At 42.4% G+C, this 26,667-nt stretch overlaps 1 protein-coding gene across 2 annotated transcripts in view; it reads right to left on the reverse strand.

Moving 5' to 3' along the window:
* The window catches only part of LMTK3 (lemur tyrosine kinase 3), a 158,877-nt gene that overhangs the window by 35,506 nt on the left and 96,704 nt on the right, over window positions 1-26,667 (reverse strand). For both annotated transcript variants that reach the window (XM_082274377.1, XM_082274376.1), the window contains exons 7-9: window positions 24,165-24,252; window positions 11,043-11,191; window positions 4,015-4,099 (exon numbers count right to left, since the gene is read on the reverse strand). In XM_082274377.1, the coding sequence (XP_082130503.1) occupies window positions 4,015-4,099; window positions 11,043-11,191; window positions 24,165-24,252 (322 nt within the window). The remainder of the gene's footprint in view (window positions 1-4,014; window positions 4,100-11,042; window positions 11,192-24,164; window positions 24,253-26,667) is intronic.

Raw genomic sequence — 26,667 nt, forward strand, 5'->3', positions numbered from 1 at the left:
TTTTGCAGACTCCATCAGGTTTTCTTTTGTATTTGGCTCCATCCATCTTCCCATCAATTTTAACCATCTTCCCTGTCCCTGCTGAAGAAAAGCAGGCCCAAACCATGATGCTGCCACCACCATGTTTGACAGTGGGGATGGTGTGTTCAGGGTGATGAGCTGTGTTGCTTTTACGCCAAACATAACATTTTGCATTGTTGCCAAAAAGTTTGATTTTGGTTTCATCTGACCAGAGCACCTTCTTCCACATGTTTGGTGTGTCTCCCAGGTGGCTTGTGGCAAACTATAAACTACACTTTTTATGGATATCTTTAAGAAATGGCTTTCTTCTTGCCACTCTTCCATAAAGGCCAGATTTGTGCAGTATATGACTGATTGTTGTCCTATGGACAGAGTCTCCCACCTCATCTGTAGATCTCTGCAGTTCATCCAGAGTGATCATGGGCCTCTTGGCTGCATCTCTGATCAGTCTTCTCCTTGTATGAGCTGAAAGTTTAGAGGGACGGTCAGGCCTTCGTAGCTTTGCAGTGGTCTGATTCTTCCATTTCAATATTATCGCTTGCACAGTGCTCCTTGGGATGTTTAAAGCTTGAGAAATCTTTTTGTATCCAAATCCAGCTTTAAACTTCTCCACAACAGTATCTCAGACCTGCCTGGTGTGTTCCTTGTTTTTTATGATGCTCTCTGCGCTTTAAACTGACCTCTGAGACTATCACAGTACAGGTGCATTTTTACGGAGACTTTATTACACACAGGTGGATTATATTTATCATCATTAGTCATTTAGGTCAACATTGGATCATTCAGAGATCCTCACTGAACTTCTGGAGAGACTTTGCTGCACTGAAAGTAAAGGGGCTGAAAAGTTTTGCACGCCCACTTTTTTAGTTTTTTTATTTGTTAATAAAGTTTGAAATATCCAATTAATTTTGTTCCGCTTCATGATTGTGTTCCGCTTGTTGTTGATTCTTCACAAAAAATTACAGTTTTTTATCTTTATGTTTGAAGCCTGAAATGTGGCAAAAGGTCGCAAAGGTTTAAGGGGGCTGAATACTTTCCCAAGGCACTGTATCTGCAGCCCGTTCTTCTGTAGATAATTCTAAAAACAGATCAAAGGATTTTTTTCTCAGCCCTGGCAGGGGGCAGGGATCTGACGTATCACAGTGCAGATCTCAGTGATGGGTGCTGCAAGCCCTGATTGGAGGGAAGAGATACACACACACCCCAAACACAGTACAGGAAAACCTGCAGAACTGCGGATATCAGCCACAGGCTGTGATCTAGCGCTCTCCTCCCCCATCACCTTTTTATCTCTTGGTGTCTGGAAAAGCTGCCAGAAGTGACTCATTCAGATAACAGAGGAATGAGGCAGTAGAGAAAAATAATTTTGGATAGAGGTAAGTATACAGTATATAGAATATGCTTTGTTCATATTTTACAACCACTTTAGGTCAATTACACGTTTACTTGCACCTTAAGCTCCAAACCTGTTGCTAAAACATAATTGCAGAGGGCCTCATGACAGACCACATTTACTATATAAAGTTCTTCTGGGCAAGTGCTTGGGGGGTAATAAATAAAACAAAACATATACAGTTTATTTATTTTCTTCTTTATATTTCTGTTGTCTAGCAGCTAATGGTGGACACTAAGGAGCAAATTCCTCAACAGAACTGAAGAAGAGGTTAACACTGTGTCTGCATATAAAGCAGACAATAAGTATTTCATATATTTTACTAATATATAATGATAACTTTCATATATTGGTGAAAGAATATTTCAAATTCTAATTTTAATGGAGCACTGGTTAACCTTTGCAGTATTAACCGCATAGATCCCACCATCCACGTGGCAATGGGGTTGATCCCTCCATCATGATTATGAGGGGGCAATACACCTCTGTTGCCATGACAATGGAGGCAATTCTTCTATCTCTACAGCTTTCTCATTGACGTCATATCTTTATGTGGCCATATTAGTTTAATGATGTTACAAGCATTCCTTTTGTGTACATGTAGCTGTGGGGCAGGGAATGCCTGTGGCAGTGGACAGGATTGACAAACCTAAACTCATCCTTACTCTTCTTCACAATGACAATGCAAGGGTAACCTCTGTTGCAGTGAGGTGGGGGAACATCCTTTCATCATCATATCATCTGGACCATGGCAATGAGGCCTCCTAGATTCAAGGCAGTGGAGCTGATTCCTCTATTAGGGCAGCACTACATATTTCTCCAATGCCTTGGAAGTGGGGCAGATATTTCCAGCAAACAACAGAGACCAACCCCTCTATCACCATGGCCATGGTTCCAGTGCCTTCTTTGGCATGGCAATTGTGCTGGGCACTCTGTCACCATGAGAATCAAGAGGAATCTCTGGTGGTACCATGGTAATGAAGGGATCATTCCTATTGCCATGGTGTGGAAAGGATCTACCCCTTTGCTAAAGTAGCAATTGCACCTGTTGCCATGGCAATGATCCATGTTTTGCTGTCATCCCTCTCTTGCCTCCACCGCTTCCTATGATCAGCTTCTGCTCTCCCTTTTTATGCTTTCTTGGTCCACAAGCAGTTGAATTTCTCTTTCCATTATCTATACTCTCTCCTGGCCCATTATCACCTGTCACTCTGCTTCCTCTTTCTTCCTATCCTCTTACTTTGCACAGTCAGCTCCCACTCTACTTGCTTTCCCAATAAATTATCTATCCCCTCACTACAACCAAGGTCACTTTCTGCTCTGTCTTCCCCCTTATTCTTTTTTAAGTGAGATGGCACACCTAAAAAAACATGTCTTCAGTTAAAATGTTGATGGATTAGGCAGTAATGCCCAGTAGAGTATGAATTACCCAAGTCAAAAAACTTTAGCCTAATTTAACGATACAGAAAAATAAGCTTGTTTGCTAGTTACTGTTGTTTTCTTAGCTATACATAGAAAAGCAAAAGATTAAAAATCATCTTATAGAGTCAGTCCACTTAAAAATGGATATTTTAGGGTTTTTTGCATGCTAGAGTATTAAACTCTGGTTTTGAGATCTCTAAACTTTTACACCTGCCACGGCCATTACAATTGGATCCTACTCTCCTTTTTCAATTTTTAATTTATTACTATGAAGCATACGTACGGGGGGGGGGGGAGTAAAGTCTGTGGTGGATAGGAAGTAGGAATAGAGCCCCATTTATGGCTGGGAGATCTTATCCTGATCCATACAGAGCTCCCCTGTATATAAATAACAGCCCTCCTGTCTTTGGGTCCCTATCATTCCTCCACTGTATCTATGGAGGGAGACATGGTTGTCACCTTAGGTTGCTCTCCTGAAATGGACTACAAATATGTCTCTTCACCTTCATTGAGGGAAGGTCAATTGGTAGTGTACAGCAGAGAGCTAGGAAGGAAAACATTCTTCATTGCAGCTCGTAGGAAGTGACAAGGACAATGTTTTTCTGGCAAGATCAATAGGTATTGTCTGTATTTGCTGAAAAAGTTTTTTGATTGAAAAAAAAAGAGAGAATGAATGCAATCATCCTATTTAAGGACTGTAAGCTGCAATATACTACATTTCTGTTCTTGAGTTTAGTTATCTCTTTACTCACTGTAATAATAGGGTATGGTAAAGCTTTTTGTGCCCTGTCAATTCGTGTTAAGTGTGACTTTAAATGCTAGCTCCATTTCAAAGTTTTTTCTAATAGCACATTCTAGGTTTAAGTCCACAGTATGGTTGGTGACAAAATGTGGTGGACATGTGGTGTAAAAGAGTTGTTGTCATTCACATAGGTATGAAAAAGCCAACATGCTAATACCAGTTCTAGAAGTCCAATCTGTTATCTAGTGGAGGACTGTGTGCATGTTTGCTACCAGCATTGCCATTGGAGCAGCCATTAGCCTTGGGCCCCCTACCAATGACAGTTTGATGAGGGAAGAGAAGTAAAATGAACAAACAACACTGTTGAAATGCACACACAACCTTCTTTCCATCTTGGGTTATTCTAAAACATTTAGACTCCCTAGGTTGTTCATACCTTGTAATTATTGTGAGAAATGCCGTAGTCTCCAATTCGGACAGTCAGATCAGAGGTAAGAAGGCAGTTTCTTAGGGCAAGATCACTGCAAATATATAAAAATGAAAACTCAGTAAGAAACACCATTATCTGCACCTGCAGACAAAAATAGACTGTGCCTACCAAAACAGAAAAGATCAGAACAATTTATTCCCATAAAGGGAGAACTTTAGAGTGCACAGCTTCCCACTTTGAAGAGGTCAAGGCACAAACATCACACCGCTAGAATCTTATTCCTGCAGTTGATTACCGTACGCAGGTGATTATTTTTAAAGGGTGCGGCCAATCAACTGGGTTGTATTTTACTGGCAGTGGCCAATTGTTATTGTTTCTTTAAGATAATGCTCAATGGCGGTGTCAAATCAATACATACGTGCATTCTCTGATACGGACATTCATGTATTGGTAAGGAATGGAATTCTGAATATTTCTATCTATTTTTAGTTATTCTATCAGTGACACAGGACATTGTGTATTCTGTCAACAGATCCCTAATTATGTAGATGAGAGAGGTGCATCATTTTGTAAAGATTTCTTATCTACCTTTGTACATTCTACCTCAATTCTACCCACAAACCTAATATTCAATATGATATTAAAATGAAGAGAGATATTTATAATGGCAACACAGGCTATTGTATTGTCCTCCTCTAACCAATAAAGTGTAAATCCCAACTATGAAGTTTTCCTATTTGCTCCCTTTTGATCTGGTATAGTAACCATTGGAAGAATGTTGCTTTATCTCCTAGATAAGTAGAGGGAAAACTGCTGAGCTTGTCACAATTTCAGAGCTGTCCTGTCTGTGCCCCCTGCATAATTCTTGTGTTTTCTCAAAGAGACTCTTCAGACCTCTTTAGTTTGGACTACAGAATTGTTAGCTGTTATGTTCTAGAGATCTGAGAATGGGAGTAGCTGACTGTGTAAAGAAAGACACTGGGTAGGGCTGACACCACTCAGTCCTCAAAAAAGCAGTGTGTTGTCAACTCACAACAGGGCAGTGTGTTATTGGCAGGTCAAGAAGTACATTTCTGCACTTGCAGGTTCTTCAAAGAGATAAATCAAGTATGTAATGTATTGTAGAGATAACCTGCATAGATGCTGGTGTGCACTGGTGTTTCTAAGGACAGCTTGGAGATATTTTTAGGCATTCTTTTAAATAAATGAAGCACATTAGAGCTTTATTTGTTGAAGTTTTTGTGACTTCTGCTACATGGAGAGGAATTAGAAAGAGTGAAAAACTGTACTGTGATCTGAAACATCAGGACAAAACAGTTCTCTTGGAATCTTAGGGCTATAAATATTGTGTACAAAGTTTGTTTACTTCCCAGTGTCCACAGACAATACAGAGATATTCCTGAATGAGAAGTACCTACACTCCTACTACATTTAGCGTTTACTAAGTAGTTTCCACATCCCCAAAAGTTTCCATGTCCTCCCAACAGACAATCCGCACTAATCAGTGTCCACATCCCCACAGTGTTCATGACCTTCCCACAGACATTTCTCACTAATCAGTGTCCACATCTTCAGCAGTGTCCACATCCCCAACAGTGTTCATGTCCTCCCCACAGGCAATCCTCCCTAATCAGAGTCCACATCCCAGCAATGTTCCTGTCCTCCCCACACACAATCCTCACTAATCAGTGTCTACATCTCCAGGAAAGTTCATATTCTCCCCGCAGACAATCCTCACTAATCAGAGTCCACATCTTCAGCAGTGTTCCTGTCCTCCCCCCAGACAATCCTCACTAATCAGTGTCTACATCTCCAGGAAAAATCATGTTCTCCCCACAGACAATCCTCACAAATCAGAGTCCACATCCCCAGCAGTGTCCATGTTCTCCCCACAGACAACCCTCACTAATCAGTGTCCACATACCCAGTAGTGTCTATGTCTTCACCACAGACAATCCTCACTAATCAGTGTCCACATCCCCAGCATTGTCCATGTCTTCCCCACAGACAATCCTCACTAATCAGTGTCCACATCCCCAGCAGTGTCCATGTCTTCCCCACAGACAATCCTCACTAATCAGTGTCCACATCCCCAGCATTGTCCATGTCTTCCCCACAGACAATCCTCACTAATCAGTGTCCACATCCCCAGCAGTGTCCATGTTCTCCCCACAGACATATCTCACTAATCAGTGTCCACATCCCCAGCATTGTCCATGTCTTCCCCACAGACATATCTCACTAATCAGTGTCCACATCCCCAGCATTGTCCATGTCTTCCCCACAGACAATCCTCACTAATCAGTGTCCACATCCCCAGCATTGTCCATGTCTTCCCCACAGACAATCCTCACTAATCAGTGTCCACATCCCCAGCATTGTCCATGTCTTCCCCACAGACAATCCTCACTAATCAGAGTCCACATCCCCAGCAGTGTCCATGTCTTCCCCATAGACAATCCTCACTAATCAGTGTCCACATCCCCAGCAGTGTCCATGTCTTCCCCACAGACAATCCTCACTAATCAGTGTCCACATCCCCAGCATTGTCCATGTCTTCCCCACAGACAATCCTCACTAATCAGTGTCCACATCCCCAGCAGTGTCCATGTCCTCCCCACAGACATATCTCACTAATCAGTGTCCACATCCCCAGCAGTGTCCATGTTCTCCCCACAGACATATCTCACTAATCAGTGTCCACATCCCCAGCATTGTCCATGTCTTCCCCACAGACATATCTCACTAATCAGTGTCCACATCCCCAGCATTGTCCATGTCTTCCCCACAGACAATCCTCACTAATCAGTGTCCACATCCCCAGCATTGTCCATGTCTTCCCCACAGACAATCCTCACTAATCAGTGTCCACATCCCCAGCATTGTCCATGTCTTCCCCACAGACAATCCTCACTAATCAGAGTCCACATCCCCAGCAGTGTCCATGTCTTCCCCATAGACAATCCTCACTAATCAGTGTCCACATCCCCAGCAGTGTCCATGTCTTACCCACAGACAATCCTCACTAATCAGTGTCCACATCCCCAGCATTGTCCATGTCTTCCCCACAGACATATCTCACTAATCAGTGTCCACATCCCCAGCAGTGTCCTTGTCCTCCCCACAGACATTTCTCACTTAGCTGTGTTCATATCCTCAGCAGTGTTCATGCTCTTCCTGCAAACATTGCTCACTAATCAGTGTCCACATCCCCAGCAGTGTTCATATCTTCCCCACAGGCAATCCTCACTAATTAGAGACCACATCCCCAGTAATGCCCATGTCCAACTCACAGATGTTTCTCAGTAAGCCGTGTCCATATCCCGAGTAGTGTTCATGCTCTCCCTGCAGACATTGCTCACTAATCATTGCCCACATCCCCAGCAGTGTTATTTTCCTTCCCATAGACAATCCTCACTAATCAGTGTCCACATCCCCAGCAGTGTCCATGTCTTCCCCACAGACAATCCTCACTAATCAGTGTCCACATCCCCAGCAGTGTCCATGTCTTCCCCACAGACAATCCTCACTAATCAGTGTCCACATCCCCAGCAGTGTCTATGTCTTCCCCACAGACAATCCTCACTAATCAGTGTCCACATCCCCAGCAGTGTCCATGTCTTCCCCACAGACAAACCTCACTAATCAGTGTCCACATCCCCAGCATTGTCCATGTCTTCCCCACAGACAATCCTCACTAATCAGTGTCCACATCCCCAGCATTGTCCATGTCTTCCCCACAGACAATCCTCACTAATCAAAGTCCACATCCCCAGCAGTGTCCATGTCTTCCCCACAGACAATCCTCACTAATCAGAGTCCACATCCCCAGCATTGTCCATGTCTTCCCCACAGACAATCCTCACTAATCAGAGTCCACATCCCCAGCAGTGTCCATGTCTTCCCCACAGACAATCCTCACTAATCAGTGTCCACATCCCCAGCATTGTCCATGTCTTCCCCACAGACAATCCTCACTAATCAGAGTCCACATCCCCAGCAGTGTCCATGTCTTCCCCACAGACAATCCTCACTAATCAGAGTCCACATCCCCAGCATTGTCCATGTCTTCCCCACAGACAATCCTCACTAATCAGAGTCCACATCCCCAGCAGTGTCCATGTCTTCCCCACAGACAATCCTCACTAATCAGTGTCCACATCCCCAGCATTGTCCATGTCTTCCACACAGACAATCCTCACTAATCAGTGTCCACATCCCCAGCAGTGTCCATGTCTTCCCCACAGACAATCCTCACTAATCAGTGTCCACATCCCCAGCAGTGTCCATGTCTTCCCCACAGACAATCCTCACTAATCAGAGTCCACATCCCCAGCAGTGTCCATGTCTTCCCCACAGACAAACCTCACTAATCAGTGTCCACATCCCCAGCATTGTCCATGTCTTCCCCATAGACAATCCTCACTAATCAGTGTCCACATCCCCAGCAGTGTCCATGTCTTACCCACAGACAATCCTCACTAATCAGTGTCCACATCCCCAGCATTGTCCATGTCTTCCCCACAGACAATCCTCACTAATCAGAGTCCACATCCCCAGCAGTGTCCATGTCTTCCCCACAGACAATCCTCACTAATCAGTGTCCACATCCCCAGCATTGTCCATGTCTTCCCCACAGACAATCCTCACTAATCAGAGTCCACATCCCCAGCAGTGTCCATGTCTTCCCCACAGACAATCCTCACTAATCAGAGTCCACATCCCCAGCATTGTCCATGTCTTCCCCACAGACAATCCTCACTAATCAGAGTCCACATCCCCAGCAGTGTCCATGTCTTCCCCACAGACAATCCTCACTAATCAGTGTCCACATCCCCAGCATTGTCCATGTCTTCCACACAGACAATCCTCACTAATCAGTGTCCACATCCCCAGCAGTGTCCATGTCTTCCCCACAGACAAACCTCACTAATCAGTGTCCACATCCCCAGCATTGTCCATGTCTTCCCCATAGACAATCCTCACTAATCAGTGTCCACATCCCCAGCAGTGTCCATGTCTTACCCACAGACAATCCTCACTAATCAGTGTCCACATCCCCAGCATTGTCCATGTCTTCCCCACAGACAATCCTCACTAATCAGTGTCCACATCCCCAGCATTGTCCATGTCTTCCCCACAGACAATCCTCACTAATCAGTGTCCACATCCCCAGCATTGTCCATGTCTTCCCCACAGACAATCCTCACTAATCAGTGTCCACATCCCCAGCAGTGTCCATGTCTTCCCCACAGACAATCCTCAGTAATCAGTGTCCACATCCTCAGCAGTATTCATGGTCTTCCTACAAACAATCCTCATCCTCACCTATCAGTCCAGCAGTGTTGTCCTATCCATTTTCATGTTTTTAAAGCAGTGTCCACCACATTTCCAGCAGTTTCCTTGTCCCCCCCCCCCCCCAAAAAAAAAAAAAAAACACTGCTCACTAATCAGTGTTCACATCCCAGCCACAACATTGCCCCCCCCCCCCCCAGACATGTTTACTGAGCAGTTTCTATATCCTTAGTAGTGTCCCGTGTCCTAGCAACAGAGAGCTTTCACTAATTAGTGTCCAAATCCTCACCAGTGTCCCTGTCTTCCACCCAGACACTGCTCACTAATCCATGTAGACTTCCCTGGAATCGTCCATGTCTTCTTACAGACTATGCTTACTAAGCAATTTCCACCTCTCTAGCAGTGTGTGTCATTCCACAGACATTACTCACAGTCATTAAACAAGAGCTAAGCATGAGATGCTGGCACACAAAAGTATGATAGCTTGACTGGTCTAGGGACACCTAAAAGGACAATGCATTTATTTATATACCATTAAAAGTTGTATTCGTTATTGCACTATGGAAGCGCTGTGTGTTCTATTTTTTGGGAACCGGTATTACCATCTGAGTGTTCTCAGCCTATATGATCCAGAAGAGGTCCATTTTCATATGCCCAGTCAGGCCACCTATAATCTAGTGGTCATCCCAACTGGTAAGCAGATTCAATATCCATCTTGGGGTGAAGTTACAACTTTTAGTCACCTTTTTACATCTGCTATCACCAGTGGTTGTTTCTCTCCACTGTGACTACTGCTCTATATCTGGCTGCTTATTTATGTTTTTATTTGGACTTTGCTTCTTTCCAACATATTTATACATTCATTTTTCATGTTTATTGTAATTTTTTTTTTTTTTTTTTTTTAGCACTGCACTATCTGTCTGTGAATTTAATATAATATGATATGGTGCAGTGGTAGAATTGTGGTATTCAAGTATAGGGCTTCAATGTCCTGCCTGTTTCTTGCTTATGTACAGCTACTTAGTCACCACACTCCTTATAGTTCCATACTCTACACACCACTTTCTCTGAGGTCTCCCTCTACTGGCAGAACTAAGTTACAGCTTTTCCCCCCCATTGACTTGGATCTGTATTGGCTGCATTGTACTTTGCCCCTCATTCTGCTCACTCACCTCCATGGCTCCATCTGCTCCCCCATTTTGGAATTAACATATGTGCATTGTACAGAATTCCCCACTGACTATCATACTACCTAATATTACAGTATATAATCTGTCACACCAACTTATTACACTGACTATTGTCACAGTGTATAATTTATCGCTAAGTTTCACGTCACTGTGCAGAACTTTGAAATGTACATACGATTTTAAAGATCATGAAAAAGATAAAGAGCCACCCAGTAAGATTTTTTTTTTACCAATTTATGACTCTCTTGAACATTTTAATGAGTTCTAAGGATGTGTTATAAGGACATTTCACACTCCTTGATTCCTTGCTTGGATGAATGTTTTATAATCTCCTCTCTGCTGTTTCTATTACAGTAATATTCTATTTCACATAGGTCAGGGATTTCCTGCCCCAATTTCCTTCTCCGTGCATTTTTGCTACAAAAATCATCTCATGAAACACATTTAGTCCATAAAGCATATGTAAAGAAATAGTTTATCATTAAAGAAAATGCTAAAGCATTGATAGGTGTGTGTACTGTAGAGAAATAAAATAAGGCGGTGGTGTACCTGTGGATATAATTATTTTTATGAAGGTGCATGAGTCCAAGTGTAATTTCATATGCCATTCTCTGTAAGGTTGTAAGATCACAGGTCAAAAGGTCTGGTGTCATGCCATCTGCCTTCCGCTGGGCTCTCAGATAACGTTTCAGGTCCCCCTAAAGTGAGAAAATCAGAAGAAGGTCATTCATTTGTAGCAGCGCAGAAGCAAGAAACAATATTAGCAATGCAATTCCTTATCTGTAACCCTTTGGAGTGTGTGATGTCTCAACAGCTGCCATTTTGTTTTAATTGGGATGGGACTCAGTCCAGTTATCAGTAGGCTGAAAATGTCAACAGATTTCACAAAGAATTTATTTATCTTTATTTAATCCCTTCTCGTCATTGTCTCCTGGCTCTTTAAAAGGCTCTAAATGCAGAGAGGCGAAGGCGGGCATTTCATCATGTGATCGCTGTGATTGGCTGTCACAGCGGTCACATGATCGGAAAGCTTCCGATTGCAAGTAGACATCTGAGCATGCTCTCATCACAAAAATATTTACATATGGGACGCACATATGCGGCCTCTAGGTTTAAAGTCAACCTGCCAAGAGGCCATATATACAGTAGGTAGTGGGTATAGGAATCAACCCCCCTTTTGAAATAATCACATTTTGTTGCTTTACATCCTTAAAAGTGAAGGCAGACACAGTTTTGTTTTATCCAGCTTTATTTACTCAGTGCAACCTATAACATCCAAGCGAAAGATATAACACTAACAATTTCAGAATAAAATGTAAAAAATTCTAAAATAGAATTACTGAGTTGGAAAAAGGATCACCCTGTTTCAATAGTTTGTTGAACCGCCTTTTGCTTTAATTACAGCCTTTAGTCTGTTGGGATATTTCTCTACTAATTTACACATCTAGACTTTGCGGTATTTGTCCACTCTTCTTTGCAGAACTGCTCAGGTTTAGTTAAATTTGATGGTGACCGTTTTTGGACTGCAGTCTTCAAGTCGTTCCACAGATTTTCAATGGGGTTTAAGTCTGAGCTCGGACTAGGCCATTTCTCCTTCAACCACTGTGTGGTCATTTTTGCTGTGTGCTTTGGATGATTGTCATGTTGGAAGGTAAACCTTCTTCCTATTGACAACTTTCAGGCAGAAGGCAGCAGATTTTCCTCAGTAGTTTGACAGTATTTTGCACCATCCATTTTTTCTTCTATCCTAACAAGTGTTCCAGTCCCTGCTGCAGAGAAACATTCCCATAACAGTATATTGCCACACTTTACTGTAGGTATAGTGTTATTTGAATGGTGAGCTGTATTGGATTTTCACCAGACATATCGTTTGGTGTTGAGGCCAAATAATTCATTTTTAGTCTTATCTAGCCATAACACCTTTTTCCATGTGGCCTCAAAATCTTTAAGGTGCGTTATGGCAAAGCTCAGTCATGACTGCATGTGGTTTTTCTTGAGGAGTGGCTTTTTTCTTGCAACCCTCCTGTACAAGTCACATTTGTGGAGAATTTGTGATATTGTTGTCACATGCACACAATGACCACTCTTTGTCATAAATTCCTGCAACTTCTTTACAGTTGCTTTAGGCCTCTTTGTAGCTTCTGTAACCAGTTTCCTCCTGGCTATTTAATCCAGTTTGGAGCGATTTCCTGATCCAGCAAGGGCCTTTGTTGTACCAAATACCTTCCACTTCTTATTATTAGACTTCACTGGGCTTCTAGGCATTGATAAAGCATTTGGTATTTTTTTGTATCCATCTTCTGACTTGCACCTGTCCACAACTATCCTGGAGATCTTTTGACAGTGCCTTGCCACCCATAGTTGATTGTTTACTTCAGTTTCACTCCTAGGAATTGAAATGCTCCAGGAAAGCTCTTTTTATGATGAGCTAATCAAAATGACCACAGCTGAAAGCCAAATCGCTTTGCGTGCTAAGCAAATACAGCAATATAACACAAAAACTGTGTCTGTCTTCATCTCAGGCTGCAAAGCCACAAAACGTGATTATTTAAAAGGGGTTGATTCTTTTCTATACCAACTGCATGCGTATAGTATAGCTTTCGTTAAGAGGTTCATGAAAATGTGCAGTCTCACCACCAATGCATGTCACTTGCCTAGGCGAATGACTTGTACAGTGCTCTCTGTGCCTCCTGGGATATGCATGTCATATATACCATAGATATAACACTTTATTAGGAAAGGAGGAGGGGGACGTGCCTAGCACTGCATCATTGGGACAGTTGAACCCAGAAGAACCTGTGGGCCTCTTGATGATGTCACAAGCAACATGGCGGTGTGGGATCTAGCAAAGGAAGAAGACAAGAGGATCTCAGAGGCACAATGCTGAATCCTCTGGGTAAATGAGTATCTGAAATGTGCACAATAGACCAACTGGTAAGCAGAGGTTAAAAATAGAATGGGGTGGCGGGCGACGATCCGCTTAAAGCCATGTTCCAGCCTCACCCCCTCCAAAAATTTAAAGTCAGCAGCTACACATACTTTAGCTGCTGACTTTTAATATAAGGACACTTACTTGTCCTGGAGTCCAGCGATGTCAGCACCGCAGCCGATGTTTCCATCGGCTGTAGGGTGCTGCCGCCACCATTGCCGGTGAGGGAACCCGGCAGTGAAGCCTTGCGGCTTCACAGGCTGGTCCCTACTGTGCATGCGCGAAACGCACTTCGGATTTGTATTGGCTCAGCGGCGAGGGAAGGAGGAGGGGGCCAGACTTCCGTCTCCCCGAAGTGGGGAAGGGTACCTCTCAAAAACAGGAGGGGGGAGGAAGCAAATGAGCGGAAGTTCCACTTTTGGGTGGAACTCTGCTTTAAAAGGAAAGTTTAAAGGATAAGTTCACCTTAAGGAATATGGTACATCCGTATTTAGGGTGAACTTTCCTGCCTCACCCACTGAGTCCTTTCCTGTGACAGCAAGTGGGGGTTCTGCAGCCGCTGTCACATTTAAAATCAGAGATCTGTGAAAGAATAAACTACAAGTCACTGTGGCAGATGGGCTTGTACTTCTCAATGGACTACAAGTGTGCCTATCAGCACACTTTTAGTTATTTTAATCTTCCTCCAGATTTCTAACTGAAAACATGTAAGGAGGTATGGGCAAAAAGCTGGAAGAGGATGTGCAGGAGCCTGACATGGCACCTGCAATCCACTTGGTGCAATATTTTGCAGGCTCCTGTGTAAAAAAATAATAAATACACTTGTTTACCTGCATAAATATGTGCATTTAGTTGTTTTACTTAAAGATTAACTTAGCCTTTAAAGTGTTACTATACCCAGGACCCTGCGTTCACTATATCTGGTCTTCCACAGTACACATTGAAATGCAATTATTTTAGTAAAATTAAACTGCTAAATACCTTTTCTCATCAGCAGTATACAGCAGTCTTGTTACTTCTATCAGTGCATGGTTAAAGTTTGTAGGAGGAATTTTCATTCTCCTCTGACTATCCTATGAGGCCGCAGGACCCCTGACCCTCTGTCTGGACAGTGCTGATTGGCCCTTTGCTGATCACATGCACCCTCCCAGAAAAAAAAAATATCTTGCAATACACACCAAACTGAGCATGTGCAGAGTGACTCCAAAAGCTCTGTCTTATCCGGAGATGGATTGGGGACAGTGGAAGAAGGGGAGGATCAGAGATGACAGGATAAAACCGCTTTTTTACACTATGAGCAGGAGTAACCCCTTAGGTTCCACAGTGAGTATAACAAGCATGCTTTACTGCATATACAGACTGATTTTACTGTTGTGGGTTTAGTAACACTTAAAGCCTTCAAACCGAAATGTAGCGATCACCCCAACACTGTCGATTTATCCAGTTCTCCCTTGCTAATACAGAGGCTGCCAGTCACAAGCACATTTCCATGCACACTGACAATACAGGCTCCGTCTAAGGGATATCTTTTTAGAGTTTATTGCTCAGTAGCTTGAAACAGGAGAGGGGTTCAGGGGATCAAGATACTGCCAAATGTTCAAAAGATGGACAAACTGCTAGCAAAAATCTCTATAGCTGTAGACAAGTATAAAAATCCTTTACTCACAATGTCCCAGAAGCTGACTGCCACCTCGCTTCCACAGGTAGTTCCTCAGTGAGGGGAATAAAAGATCCTTCCCCAGACCAGGCCTTCAGCACAGTGCCCTCCAGCAAAAATGTATTAGTAATCTCCATGCCCTCAACACTGGCTGAGGCCTAAACAAAATACTGTATCTGCAGTGTAAGCTGCAAAGTGTGCACTGTGGCTCGGCAGGGGTGGTGGCGGGGGGTGCATGGGTGTGCTTTAGCACCCCCAAAACTTCCCACTGATCACTAATCTAAGACAGGCCATGCATTATATATTTTTTTCATTCCACCAGCAGGTTGAATGAAAGAAATATATTTTCCCATTCGCCATCCACATATTCAAGGTATTGTGTTCTGTCAGCAGGGCGCCTTCCCTGCCAGCAGAATACAATTATCAGTGCTGCTAGCTATAGCCAGCAGCAATGATAATTTGGGAAAAAACAAACAGGCTGGTTGTACACAAGATTAACATGGCACATCCAGCTAGCCCATACATGGATTGAAATGTGACCAGTCCCTGTTGAACTGACTGAATTTCGATCCATGAATGGCTAGCCTAATAGGATGCACTGATCACTAATGTAAGGGGGAACACTGACCACTAACATAAGAGGGAGCAAGGGGGAACACTGACCACTAACATAAGAGGGAGCAAGAGGGAGCGCTGATCACTAACAAAAGAGGGAACACTAACCACTAACATAAGAGGGAGCACTGATAAGGGAACACTGATCACTAATATAAGAGAGCGCACTGACCACCGGTATAAGAGGGAGCACTGACCACCAGTATAAGCAGGAGCACTGACCACTAATGTAAGGGGTAGCACTAACCACCAATATAAAGGGCACAGAGCACCAGTATAAGAGGGTACACTGAACACTGAGAGGAAGCACTGACCACCAATGTAAGGGGGCACACTGAGTAACTAATGTACATAGTCCTGACGCCTGCACCCTATATGCTACATAGTTCTAACCTCATCATTCGATATGCTTTGTTGAATGTTACACAATGAAGGGGGCACACTAACCACACAGTCCTGAATGCTATACTCAGTATGCTATGTTGTATGTTATGTAGTCCTTACCGCTGCACCATATATGATATTTTGTACACTACAATGTCCTGACAATTGCATTATACGCTATGTTGCACATTAGATCTTACTGATCGCTCACTCCATATTCTCTGTTATTTGTTACATAGTCCTGACTGCTGTCCTCTATATGTACATTAGATAGTCCTAACCACTATTTACGCTATATTGTACATTATATAGTCCTAATTGCTGCAATTTTTATGCTTTGTTGCTCAGTATATACTTTGTATCAAAGATTTTTATTGTCTTAAAAGTTGCTTGTTGCAAAGAAGTTCTAAACTATTTTTTAGGGTCAGACAACGTGTTAGTTCTCTCTGTATATTTAGTGTCCAGAAAAGCATATATGATAGAAGATATTCCTTCTTTAAATTGATAATTTGTGCCAAGGTTTATGTGTGTTTGTTGGACTAGCACAGTAATTAAGGCATATTTGTGGGTACAAAGACTGACATATGTAAGCTCTAACAGCCAGGGCCCTCTGATTCCTCCAGTATCGAATTGTATTGTAACAGTACTGTTTGTCCTAACGTTGTAAAGCGCTGCGCAAACTGTTGCTGCTATATAAATCCTGTTTCATAATAGTAATAATAATAATAATAATAATATGTTCCATGTATATAGCAAGTAGGTTCAGACTCTGTTTAACCTTTTCCCCTTAAGCCATTCCAAAAGGTAAGTGCAATCTTTGCAAGCCCGTCGATAGCCATGACATGCTAAGTGATTTTTCTAAGTTTCTCCCTCAGTGTCCTAAGGACAAAAGAGTAAATGCAAAATACTACAAGCCATAGACTGTGAAGAAACACTCACTGCAGGCCATGCCCATATTTAACCACACCTACATTTTGGCCATGCTCACAAGTGCACAGCTGGCATTTGGCACCAACTTTTATATTTCCAGCACCTGCACAGCAGCCCCAAAAATGTGTCTGTTCCTTTAAAATCGAATCTCACAAGATTTTGAGTGATATTTTTTGATGACACTTCTGTGCTGCTTACTTTTCTCATGAAGGCTTGCTAGAAAGAAATCAGTACCTACAGTGCAAGAATCTCCCTGCTTCTGCTGCATTTTTTCTGTAGATTTGTACTTTTTGCAGATACAGACTGATTTTACTGTTGTGGGTTTAGTAACACTTAAAGCCTTCAAACCGAAATGTAGCGATCACCCCAACACTGTAGATTTATCCAGGTCTCCCTTGTTAATACAGAGGCTGCCAGTCACAAGCACATTTCCATGCACACTGACAATACAGGCTCCGTCTAAGGGATATCTTTTTAGAGTTTATTGCTCAGTAGCTTGAAACAGGAGAGGGGTTCAGGGGATCAAGATACTGCCAAATGTTCAAAAGATGGACAAACTGCTAGCAAAAATCTCTATAGCTGTAGACAAGTATAAAAATCCTTTACTCACAATGTCCCAGAAGCTGACTGCCACCTCGCTTCCACAGGTAGTTCCTCAGTGAGGGGAATAAAAGATCCTTCCCCAGACCAGGCCTTCAGCACAGTGCCCTCCAGCAAAAATGTATTAGTAATCTCCATGCCCTCAACACTGGCTGAGGCCTAAACAATATACTGTATCTGCAGTGTAAGCTGCAAAGTGTGCACTGTGGCTCTGCAGGGGTGATGGCGGGGGGTGCATGGGTGTGCTTTAGCACCCCCAAAACTTCCCACTGATCACTAATCTAAGACAGGCCATGCATTATAGATTTTTTTCATTCCACCAGCAGGTTGAATGAAAGAAATATATTTTCCCATTCGCCATCCACATATTCAAGGTATTGTGTTCTGTCAGCAGGGCGCCTTCCCTGCCAGCAGAATACAATTATCAGTGCTGCTAGCTATAGCCAGCAGCAATGATAATTTGGGAAAAAACAAACAGGCTGGTTGTACACAAGATTAACATGGCACATCCAGCTAGCCCATACATGGATTGAAATGTGACCAGTCCCTGTTGAACTGACTGAATTTCGATCCATGAATGGCTAGCCTAATAGGATGCACTGATCACTAATGTAAGGGGGAACACTGACCACTAACATAAGAGGGAGCAAGGGGGAACACTGACCACTAACATAAGAGGGAGCAAGAGGGAGCGCTGATCACTAACAAAAGAGGGAACACTAACCACTAACATAAGAGGGAGCATGGATAAGGGAACACTGATCACTAATATAAGAGAGCGCACTGACCACCGGTATAAGAGGGAGCACTGACCACCAGTATAAGCAGGAGCACTGACCACTAATGTAAGGGGTAGCACTAACCACCAATATAAAGGGCACAGAGCACCAGTATAAGAGGGTACACTGAACACTGAGAGGAAGCACTGACCACCAATGTAAGGGGGCACACTGAGTAACTAATGTACATAGTCCTGACGCCTGCACCCTATATGCTACATAGTTCTAACCTCATCATTCGATATGCTATGTTGAATGTTACACAATGAAGGGGGCACACTGACCACACAGTCCTGAATGCTATACTCAGTATGCTATGTTGTATGTTATGTAGTCCTTACCGCTGCACCATATATGATATTTTGTACACTACAATGTCCTGACAATTGCATTATACGCTATGTTGCACATTAGATCTTACTGATCGCTCACTCCATATTCTCTGTTATTTGTTACATAGTCCTGACTGCTGTCCTCTATATGTACATTAGATAGTCCTAACCACTATTTACGCTATATTGTACATTATATAGTCCTAATTGCTGCAATTTTTATGCTTTGTTGCTCAGTATATACTTTGTATCAAAGATTTTTATTGTCTTAAAAGTTGCTTGTTGCAAAGAAGTTCTAAACTATTTTTTAGGGTCAGACAACGTGTTAGTTCTCTCTGTATATTTAGTGTCCAGAAAAGCATATATGATAGAAGATATTCCTTCTTTAAATTGATAATTTGTGCCAAGGTTTATGTGTGTTTGTTGGACTAGCACAGTAATTAAGGCATATTTGTGGGTACAAAGACTGACATATGTAAGCTCTAACAGCCAGGGCCCTCTGATTCCTCCAGTATCGAATTGTATTGTAACAGTACTGTTTGTCCTAACGTTGTAAAGCGCTGCACAAACTGTTGCTGCTATATAAATCCTGTTTCATAATAGCAATAATAATAATAATAATAATATGTTCCATGTATATAGCAAGTAGGTTCAGACTCTGTTTAACCTTTTCCCCTTAAGCCATTCCAAAAGGTAAGTGCAATCTTTGCAAGCCCGTCGATAGCCATGACATGCTAAGTGATTTTTCTAAGTTTCTCCCTCAGTGTCCTAAGGACAAAAGAGTAAATGCAAAATACTACAAGCCATAGACTGTGAAGAAACACTCACTGCAGGCCATGCCCATATTTAACCACACCTACATTTTGGCCATGCTCACAAGTGCACAGCTGGCATTTGGCACCAACTTTTATATTTCCAGCACCTGCACAGCAGCCCCAAAAATGTGTCTGTTCCTTTAAAATCGAATCTCACAAGATTTTGAGTGATATTTTTTGATGACACTTCTGTGCTGCTTACTTTTCTCATGAAGGCTTGCTAGAAAGAAATCAGTACCTACAGTGCAAGAATCTCCCTGCTTCTGCTGCATTTTTTCTGTAGATTTGTACTTTTTGCAGATCTCCTGCTGCCTTATAGCCTTATAAATATGTTTTTTATCAGTCATTTGATCACCAGTCATCAGAAGATAGCTCTGACATGAAGAATCAAATTTCTGCACCTCTAACAAAATGGCCAGTTGCAATGCAATGAAATGAGACTACAGGCATTGTCCCCCCCCCCCCATCCATATCAGACTCTTTGGGACTAGTAATGATTGATAGGGAAACCCCATGCCAAAATTTTTAAAACGGCGTGAGGTCCCCCCCAAAATACTATACCCTTACCTGAGCATGCAGCCTGGCAGGCCAGGTAAAAAGGGGAGACAAGCAAACGCCCCCTCCTGAACCATGCCAGGCCACATGCCCTCAACATGGGGGGTGCTTTGGGGCAGGGGGGGGCTCTGCCCCGCCACCCCAAAGCACCTTGTCCCATGTTGATGTGGACAAGGGACTCTTTCCTACAATCATGGGCAGTGGTTGAGGGGGTCTGCGGACAGGGGGCTTATCAGAATCTGGAAGCTCCCTTTAACAAGGCCCTGACCCCTTATGTGAATAAGTATAGGGTACATTGTACCTCTACTCATTCATCAAAAAAAGTGACACAAAGAAAAAATAATGCACATACAGTTTTTGACAATTTATTTATTAAAAATAAAAAACAAATGTCCCCCAATGTGGATACATTGTCAATCATGACCCTGCCATCTGACAGTAGTTAAGCTGTTCTTAAACCTGGTGGTACTGCCCTTTGGATGTCACCGACCCAGCATGCACTGGGTGGTGATGCCACTTGGGGAAGTGCCTCCATGTGGCGTCGCCAGGTGGCTCGGCCCCTTGGCTATTTAAGAACTGTTAGACCGCACAGTAGGCAGACGGCGGTAGCCTTCATCATGGGCGGTGCTTTTTTCTATTTCTTTTCGGGTTCGGAGGTGCAGCGGGCATCTAGATTGATAAAGGATCTACATCGGGGGTAATTGTTTTTTATTTTAATAAAGGAATTTTTACCAACTGCGTTTCTGTGTGTTTTTATTGCTTTTTTACACTTTGTTTGGTGAATGAGTAGGGGTACCATTTTTTTTTTCATTAAGCTGTCAGCGGGGAAGCCCGTTGTCAGCTGATGATTCATCAGTTGTTAAGGATGCCGCGGCCAATTTGGACTTAGAATGCATTGTGCAGCGCGGGGAGGGCAGAACCCCCTCTGCCCCAAAGCACCCTTCCCCAGTGTTGAGGGCAGGTGGCCTGGTATGATTCAGGAGGAGGGACGAGTGAGTCCCCCCCTTTCCTGGCCTGCCAGGCTGCCTGATCAGATAAGGGTCTGGTATGGATCTTGGGGGAATCCCACGCCATTTTTAAAAACATTTTGGCATGGGGTTCCCCTTAAAATCCATAACAGACCCAAAGGGCCTAGAATGGTTTGGGGGAGACCCCAACACTGTTTTTTACACATTTTTAAATTGCCAGCAATGGGTTTTATTTTATTTAGCTGTCAGCAGGGAAGCTGGCTTCCCCGTCCGCTCCTTAACAACCAGCTATTTACAAGCACATGCACTAAAATGTGGCCTCATCATACAGACTGGCTCCCCAAGCCATTGTTTATAAAATAAAGAAAGCTTGCAGGTAAAATCAAATTACTGTAAATCTCATTTGTTTTCTTTATATATGTCAGTTTTGCTGCAGCAGGTTCTATACATGGTACAGATATGCCACGTTACAGGGGCAGACTAAGGGGACCCGCCCGCCAGGCACTATATTTAAATACATTTTTCATTCTTATTGTTTCACTTTAAGCATCATTAAAATCACTGCCCCTTTAAAAAAAATGTTTTGCATTAATACATGTCCCCTAGGGCAGTCCTCGGGTCCTGACACCTTTTTTATGGCCAACAACTTGCATATAAGCCTTCAAAATAGGGATTTTCCAAGTTCGGATCACATAGACTTTAATAGGGTTCGTGGTTCGGGTCCAAACTTTTTCAATGTTAGGGAGTTCTGGTGGGAACGAACTGGGGGTGTTCAGCAAATCGCTATTAGTTACCTTATGGAAAGATCTATAATACTTCAGTCACCTGTTGGTTATCAACCTGGATTGACTTTCTTACTTGCTGCCTGCTGAGACCTCTGTTTGGATCTGACTAAGCTCTTGCTTGCTGTTTGGCTGGACCTTTGCTTGGACTATTTCCTCATATATCATATCTTCCCCTTCCCTGTCTTGATCTCACTGTTTTCTTGTCTGTAGCCCTGTGAACAGCCTCAGCATTGTTGCCTCTCCAGTCCAGCCACCCTCTTGGTGTGGTGATCTTGAGGACCATGATGGTGTCAGTTTACAGCAAAGTAAACTGGGTCCACTAGGGTCCCCGTCCCTTCTTCACTATCAGGAGCTCTGGTCAAGACCAACTGCTTTTTGATTCCATGCCTTGAGTAAGCCTGGGTCACCTGCAATGGGGCACTAAAACAATGAGCTATTAGAATTCACCTGGAACCGTTCATGATCAGTAGAGCCTAGCTCATCTCCTGGAGTGAGACCTCATTTAGAATACTGTGTCCAGTTCTGGAGACCTCACTTACAGAAAGACATTAATAAAATATAACGAGTCCAGAGAGAGGTAACAAAAATGGTGAAAGGTTTGGGGGATAAAACACATCAAGAGCGACTTCAGGAACTTAAAATGTACAGTCTGGAGAAAAGAGGAGACATAATGGAAACCTTTAAATACATCAAGGTGTGAAAAAGGTTCAAGAGGGCAGTTTTTTCAATACGAAATCAAAAACAGGGGGACATGATCTCAAACTAACTAGAGGAATGTTTAAAACTATTCTTAGAAAGTTTTTTTTTTTTTACTGAAAGGGTAGATGATGCTTGGAATAAACTCCCAACAGAGGTAGTGAGACAGTCAACCGTAAATTACTTCAAACATGCTTGTGACAAACATAGATCTATACTTAGACAATAAAGTTAAAAAAAAAACAAGAAAAAAACAAAAACAAAATGGGCAGACTCAATGGACTGCTCAGTCTTATTCTGCTGTCACTTTTCTATGTTTCTGATGTTGGTTAAAGGTGAAGCTCAGGAGTATAATCTGATACTGGGTGGAACCACCGCGATTCCGCCCACGATATTTTAAATCTCTGCGAAATACGGGACGCGTTTGCGATATCATTATTTATTAATGGCACTCCAATAGCGCCGCGATTCTGCCATGGTAAATTACACTGCAATCGCAATGCGTAGCGCTCATAAAGAAAAAGAGCTTAATTTGGGTGACAGCATCGCCCGTTGCAATTTGCTGCAATTTCAGCACGATGTATCGCATGACAGTTGTGCCAACATCGTGGCGTGATTGGACTGTCATTAGAAGTAATGGTCTCGCAAAGAATTAAAAAAAAAGAAGTAATGGTCTCGCAAACCGTTCCGCATTTTGCAGCAATTTGAAATCACAGGCGGAATCACAGCTATGCTAACAGGTGTGAAGGGAGCCTAAGAGTAATGAATATGCTTTTAAAAAACAATATTTGAATATACAGTATGTCCACTGTTGTTAAACAAAATACAGATTGATGGTTACCAATTAATCCATAAACTATAGAATCAGGCTTTTATATGGTCATGCATCTTTTCTGTGTTTTATAAAATTCTCTCGTGAAAACAAAATTACAAAAGCAGTGGCCAAAAGCTGGTTACATAAATCAGAATACATCAGAACATACCTCTCATTTGTTTAGGGAAAAATGGTGTGTGCCTAATCGCCGTTATGTTGGAGTAGAAAAACTAAAGTAGGCTCTAGATAGCAATTTAGGGGCAATTCCACGGAAAGAACAGCAAGACAGTTCTTCCACTGCTGCTGGTTTGGTGGTTTTATTTTCTTTTCTGGTTTTCCTTAAAGGATATATTCGTTTCAGACATATTTACCCCAGTTTCCCCCCACCACATCCCATATAATTATTAGTGCTAACTACAGACCAGGTATTTATTAGTGTCCTGTTTTACACCAAGCAGTGCACGTGTGCCCTTTTCTCTATAGATGCTACAGGAGAAGCCATTTACTTGCAAGCCTTTAAGGAGGTGGCTACTTCTCCATTGCCCGTGTAAAAGAGGCAGTGCATGTGTCTGGCTTGGTGGGAGATGAAAGCTCCACCCAAACCATTGAAGGTCCTGGCTCATGGTTCAGGTCACTTACTGATCTGATCTGTAGTATGGGTTATTAATGGCAGGAGGAGGTTGAGGTAAGAGCAGGTAGGGTTAAAGTATTATTAATTACAACAGTCCACATGTAAAATGCAGTCACAGTTTAACTACCAAAAGGTCACTGACTTGCCATCCATTTAGAGAGAATCTATGCTTTGGACTTACCAGCTGACAGAACTCCATGATAAGGAGAAAAGGGATGGTCTCTGTGCACAGCCCCAGGCATTGCAAAATGTTTGGATGTTGAAGACTTCTGAAAAACACAAAAAAACATGTAACTCTCTATGCATTACTTGTTTTATGAAACAATATAAAAATATTTTATGGCATACTCTTGTCCCGAAATGTTGAGAAAACAGTACATAAATCAATACAGTAGATCACAAATATATGCTAGCTTATGTTAGAAAAAAATAGTTTTGGGTCAAATTTAGTTTTATGCATGGTTTTAAACTTAATACCTTTTAAACTAATAAACATTTACTTTTTTATTAACCACTCTTGTGTTTTTCTTTTTGAATGCTGATGGATGGAAAATTCCAAGCCAATTATCTTACCACAAAACTAATATAGAACCTCTGCCCTTAGACTAAAAAATCTAAAATCAAATATTGTTAGCAATTTAGTGTAGAAAGCAGCAAACTGTTAAGTGCACGAATACTCAAGCCCAGGATTTACTCCAAAGACAAACAGATGTGCTATCTCATATAAAGTTCAAAATCAAATTTACCAGCTTAAATTTGTGCAAATAGTCATGAAAAATGTGCATAGATAAATTTATACATGTACAGTTCAAATAAACTGAATTAATAGCAAAAAACGTTATAACCTATTCAAAGGCGGCAGTTGATCCGCTTGCACATTGAATATGTTATGAACTTCTTTGCTATTAATTCGTTCTGTTTTGTACATGTATACATTTATCTATGCACTTAAGCACTTTTTTTTTTCATGGCTATTTGCACGAATTTAAGCTGATAAATTAGATTTTGCATTTATATAGTGATGTTTATCTTTGGAGCAATTATCTTACTAGCATGTTTTTGAATGTGAGAGAAAACTAGAACACCAGGAGGAAACCCACATAAACACAGAGAGAACATACGAACGCCATGAAGACTGAATCTCTGGTAAAAATTGTGCCCTGGATCCCAGCACTACAACTCGCACGTGATAACCACTAAAACAATATACTACCCATAGTACAGAACAATGGCTCTACTAGCACATCAGATACACGTTTATGCTTTATTCACTTAATTCATATTCGCAGGCTCATTCAATAAAACACAGAGCACAGTGCAAAGTGCCCATGACGAATAAAGCAGAATTTATCAGATTTCAACAAAGTTAATTCCTATGGTTACTGTGGATTGCTGACCTTCGCACATGTAGCCGAGTGCTTGGGCTTCTCTGCTGCTGTTGGAATGGCTGTGTATTATCTTCTGCCTGTTACCACTCCCCCTGCAACCCCCCCACCCCTGATCCACAATGCTGGTAATACCAACAAGGGTTAAGGACTAGATGATGCAGCCACGCAGAACTTTGGTAAATTCAGTCTCTCTGGGGAATTTTGCCATGAGAGAGGTCGAGGCTGTAAACTACACACCCTGTAAGAGGAGGAGAGAGGAGCAATTTTCTGAGTGCACTACTCTGTGCCTCTGTGTGTGCGTACAGACTCCAACGATAGCTTAAGGACCAGAGTGTGGGACTGAACTACTGAGAACTAGTGAGTTTTGCCAGGACTGGTGAGCCACAGCTGTGAGTGATGCTGCTTACAGATCAGGACAGGGCACTAATCTCCACTATGGGACTTACCTATTGCATGCAGAACAATAAGGGGACAGTAATTAGGTGCACCACCATACAGACTGGGCCCCACTATTTGCCAAGCTGGTTTGCAGGTCAGGTGCCAGATCCTTTACAGCTGCCTCCCAAAAGTACCCCAATTGGGATATATACAAATTAAATACATAGGGAAACAGACACAAAGGGGTTGATTTACTAAATACAAATACACTGTGCACTTTGCAAAGAGCAGTTGCACTCTGGAAGAGCAGTTGCTCCAGAGATTAATTAATGAGCAGAAGCTCTGCTGACTTCCGTCATCCAATCATGTGCAAGCAAAAACATGTGATTGGGTACTCTTTGCAAAGTGAAGCTTTACCTAATTTACTAAGCTCTAGAGCAACTGTACTTGCAGAGCGCAACTGCACTTTGCAAAGCACACAATCTATTTGCATTTAGTAAATCAACCCCTATTGACTATTAACTCGAGAGGAGCTACTGTGGATTCTCTGTTTTCTGTTGATCTTATTCACTGGTTATCCTGTTTGCCTGCTACCAGTTAAAACAGATGCTGTTTTTGCTAGGCTAATACTGCCTTATTAATGCAGTGATTTAGACCAAATTAATAGGCAATCAACTAATGATAGGTCAGTCAGTTTACTGCATGCAGTTTCTCTACCTGCTCACTGATATTGGTGTATTGCCCTTTACGTTGCCTTGTGACGATATACTTGCTTTCCTTAAAATTAATTAGTCTGGTGTTTGTTTCTTGTTACTCTAACATAGGTGTGAGTAGGATACTGATATCATACTTATTCAAAGAATAATCAGGGCCTAAAGCTGATGTGAGCACTACAGGGAAGTGCTTCTAGATCTGCTA

The sequence above is a fragment of the Pelophylax lessonae genome (assembly GCF_965119305.1).
Source record: "Pelophylax lessonae genome assembly, chromosome: 12".
NCBI lineage: Eukaryota > Metazoa > Chordata > Amphibia > Anura > Ranidae > Pelophylax > Pelophylax lessonae.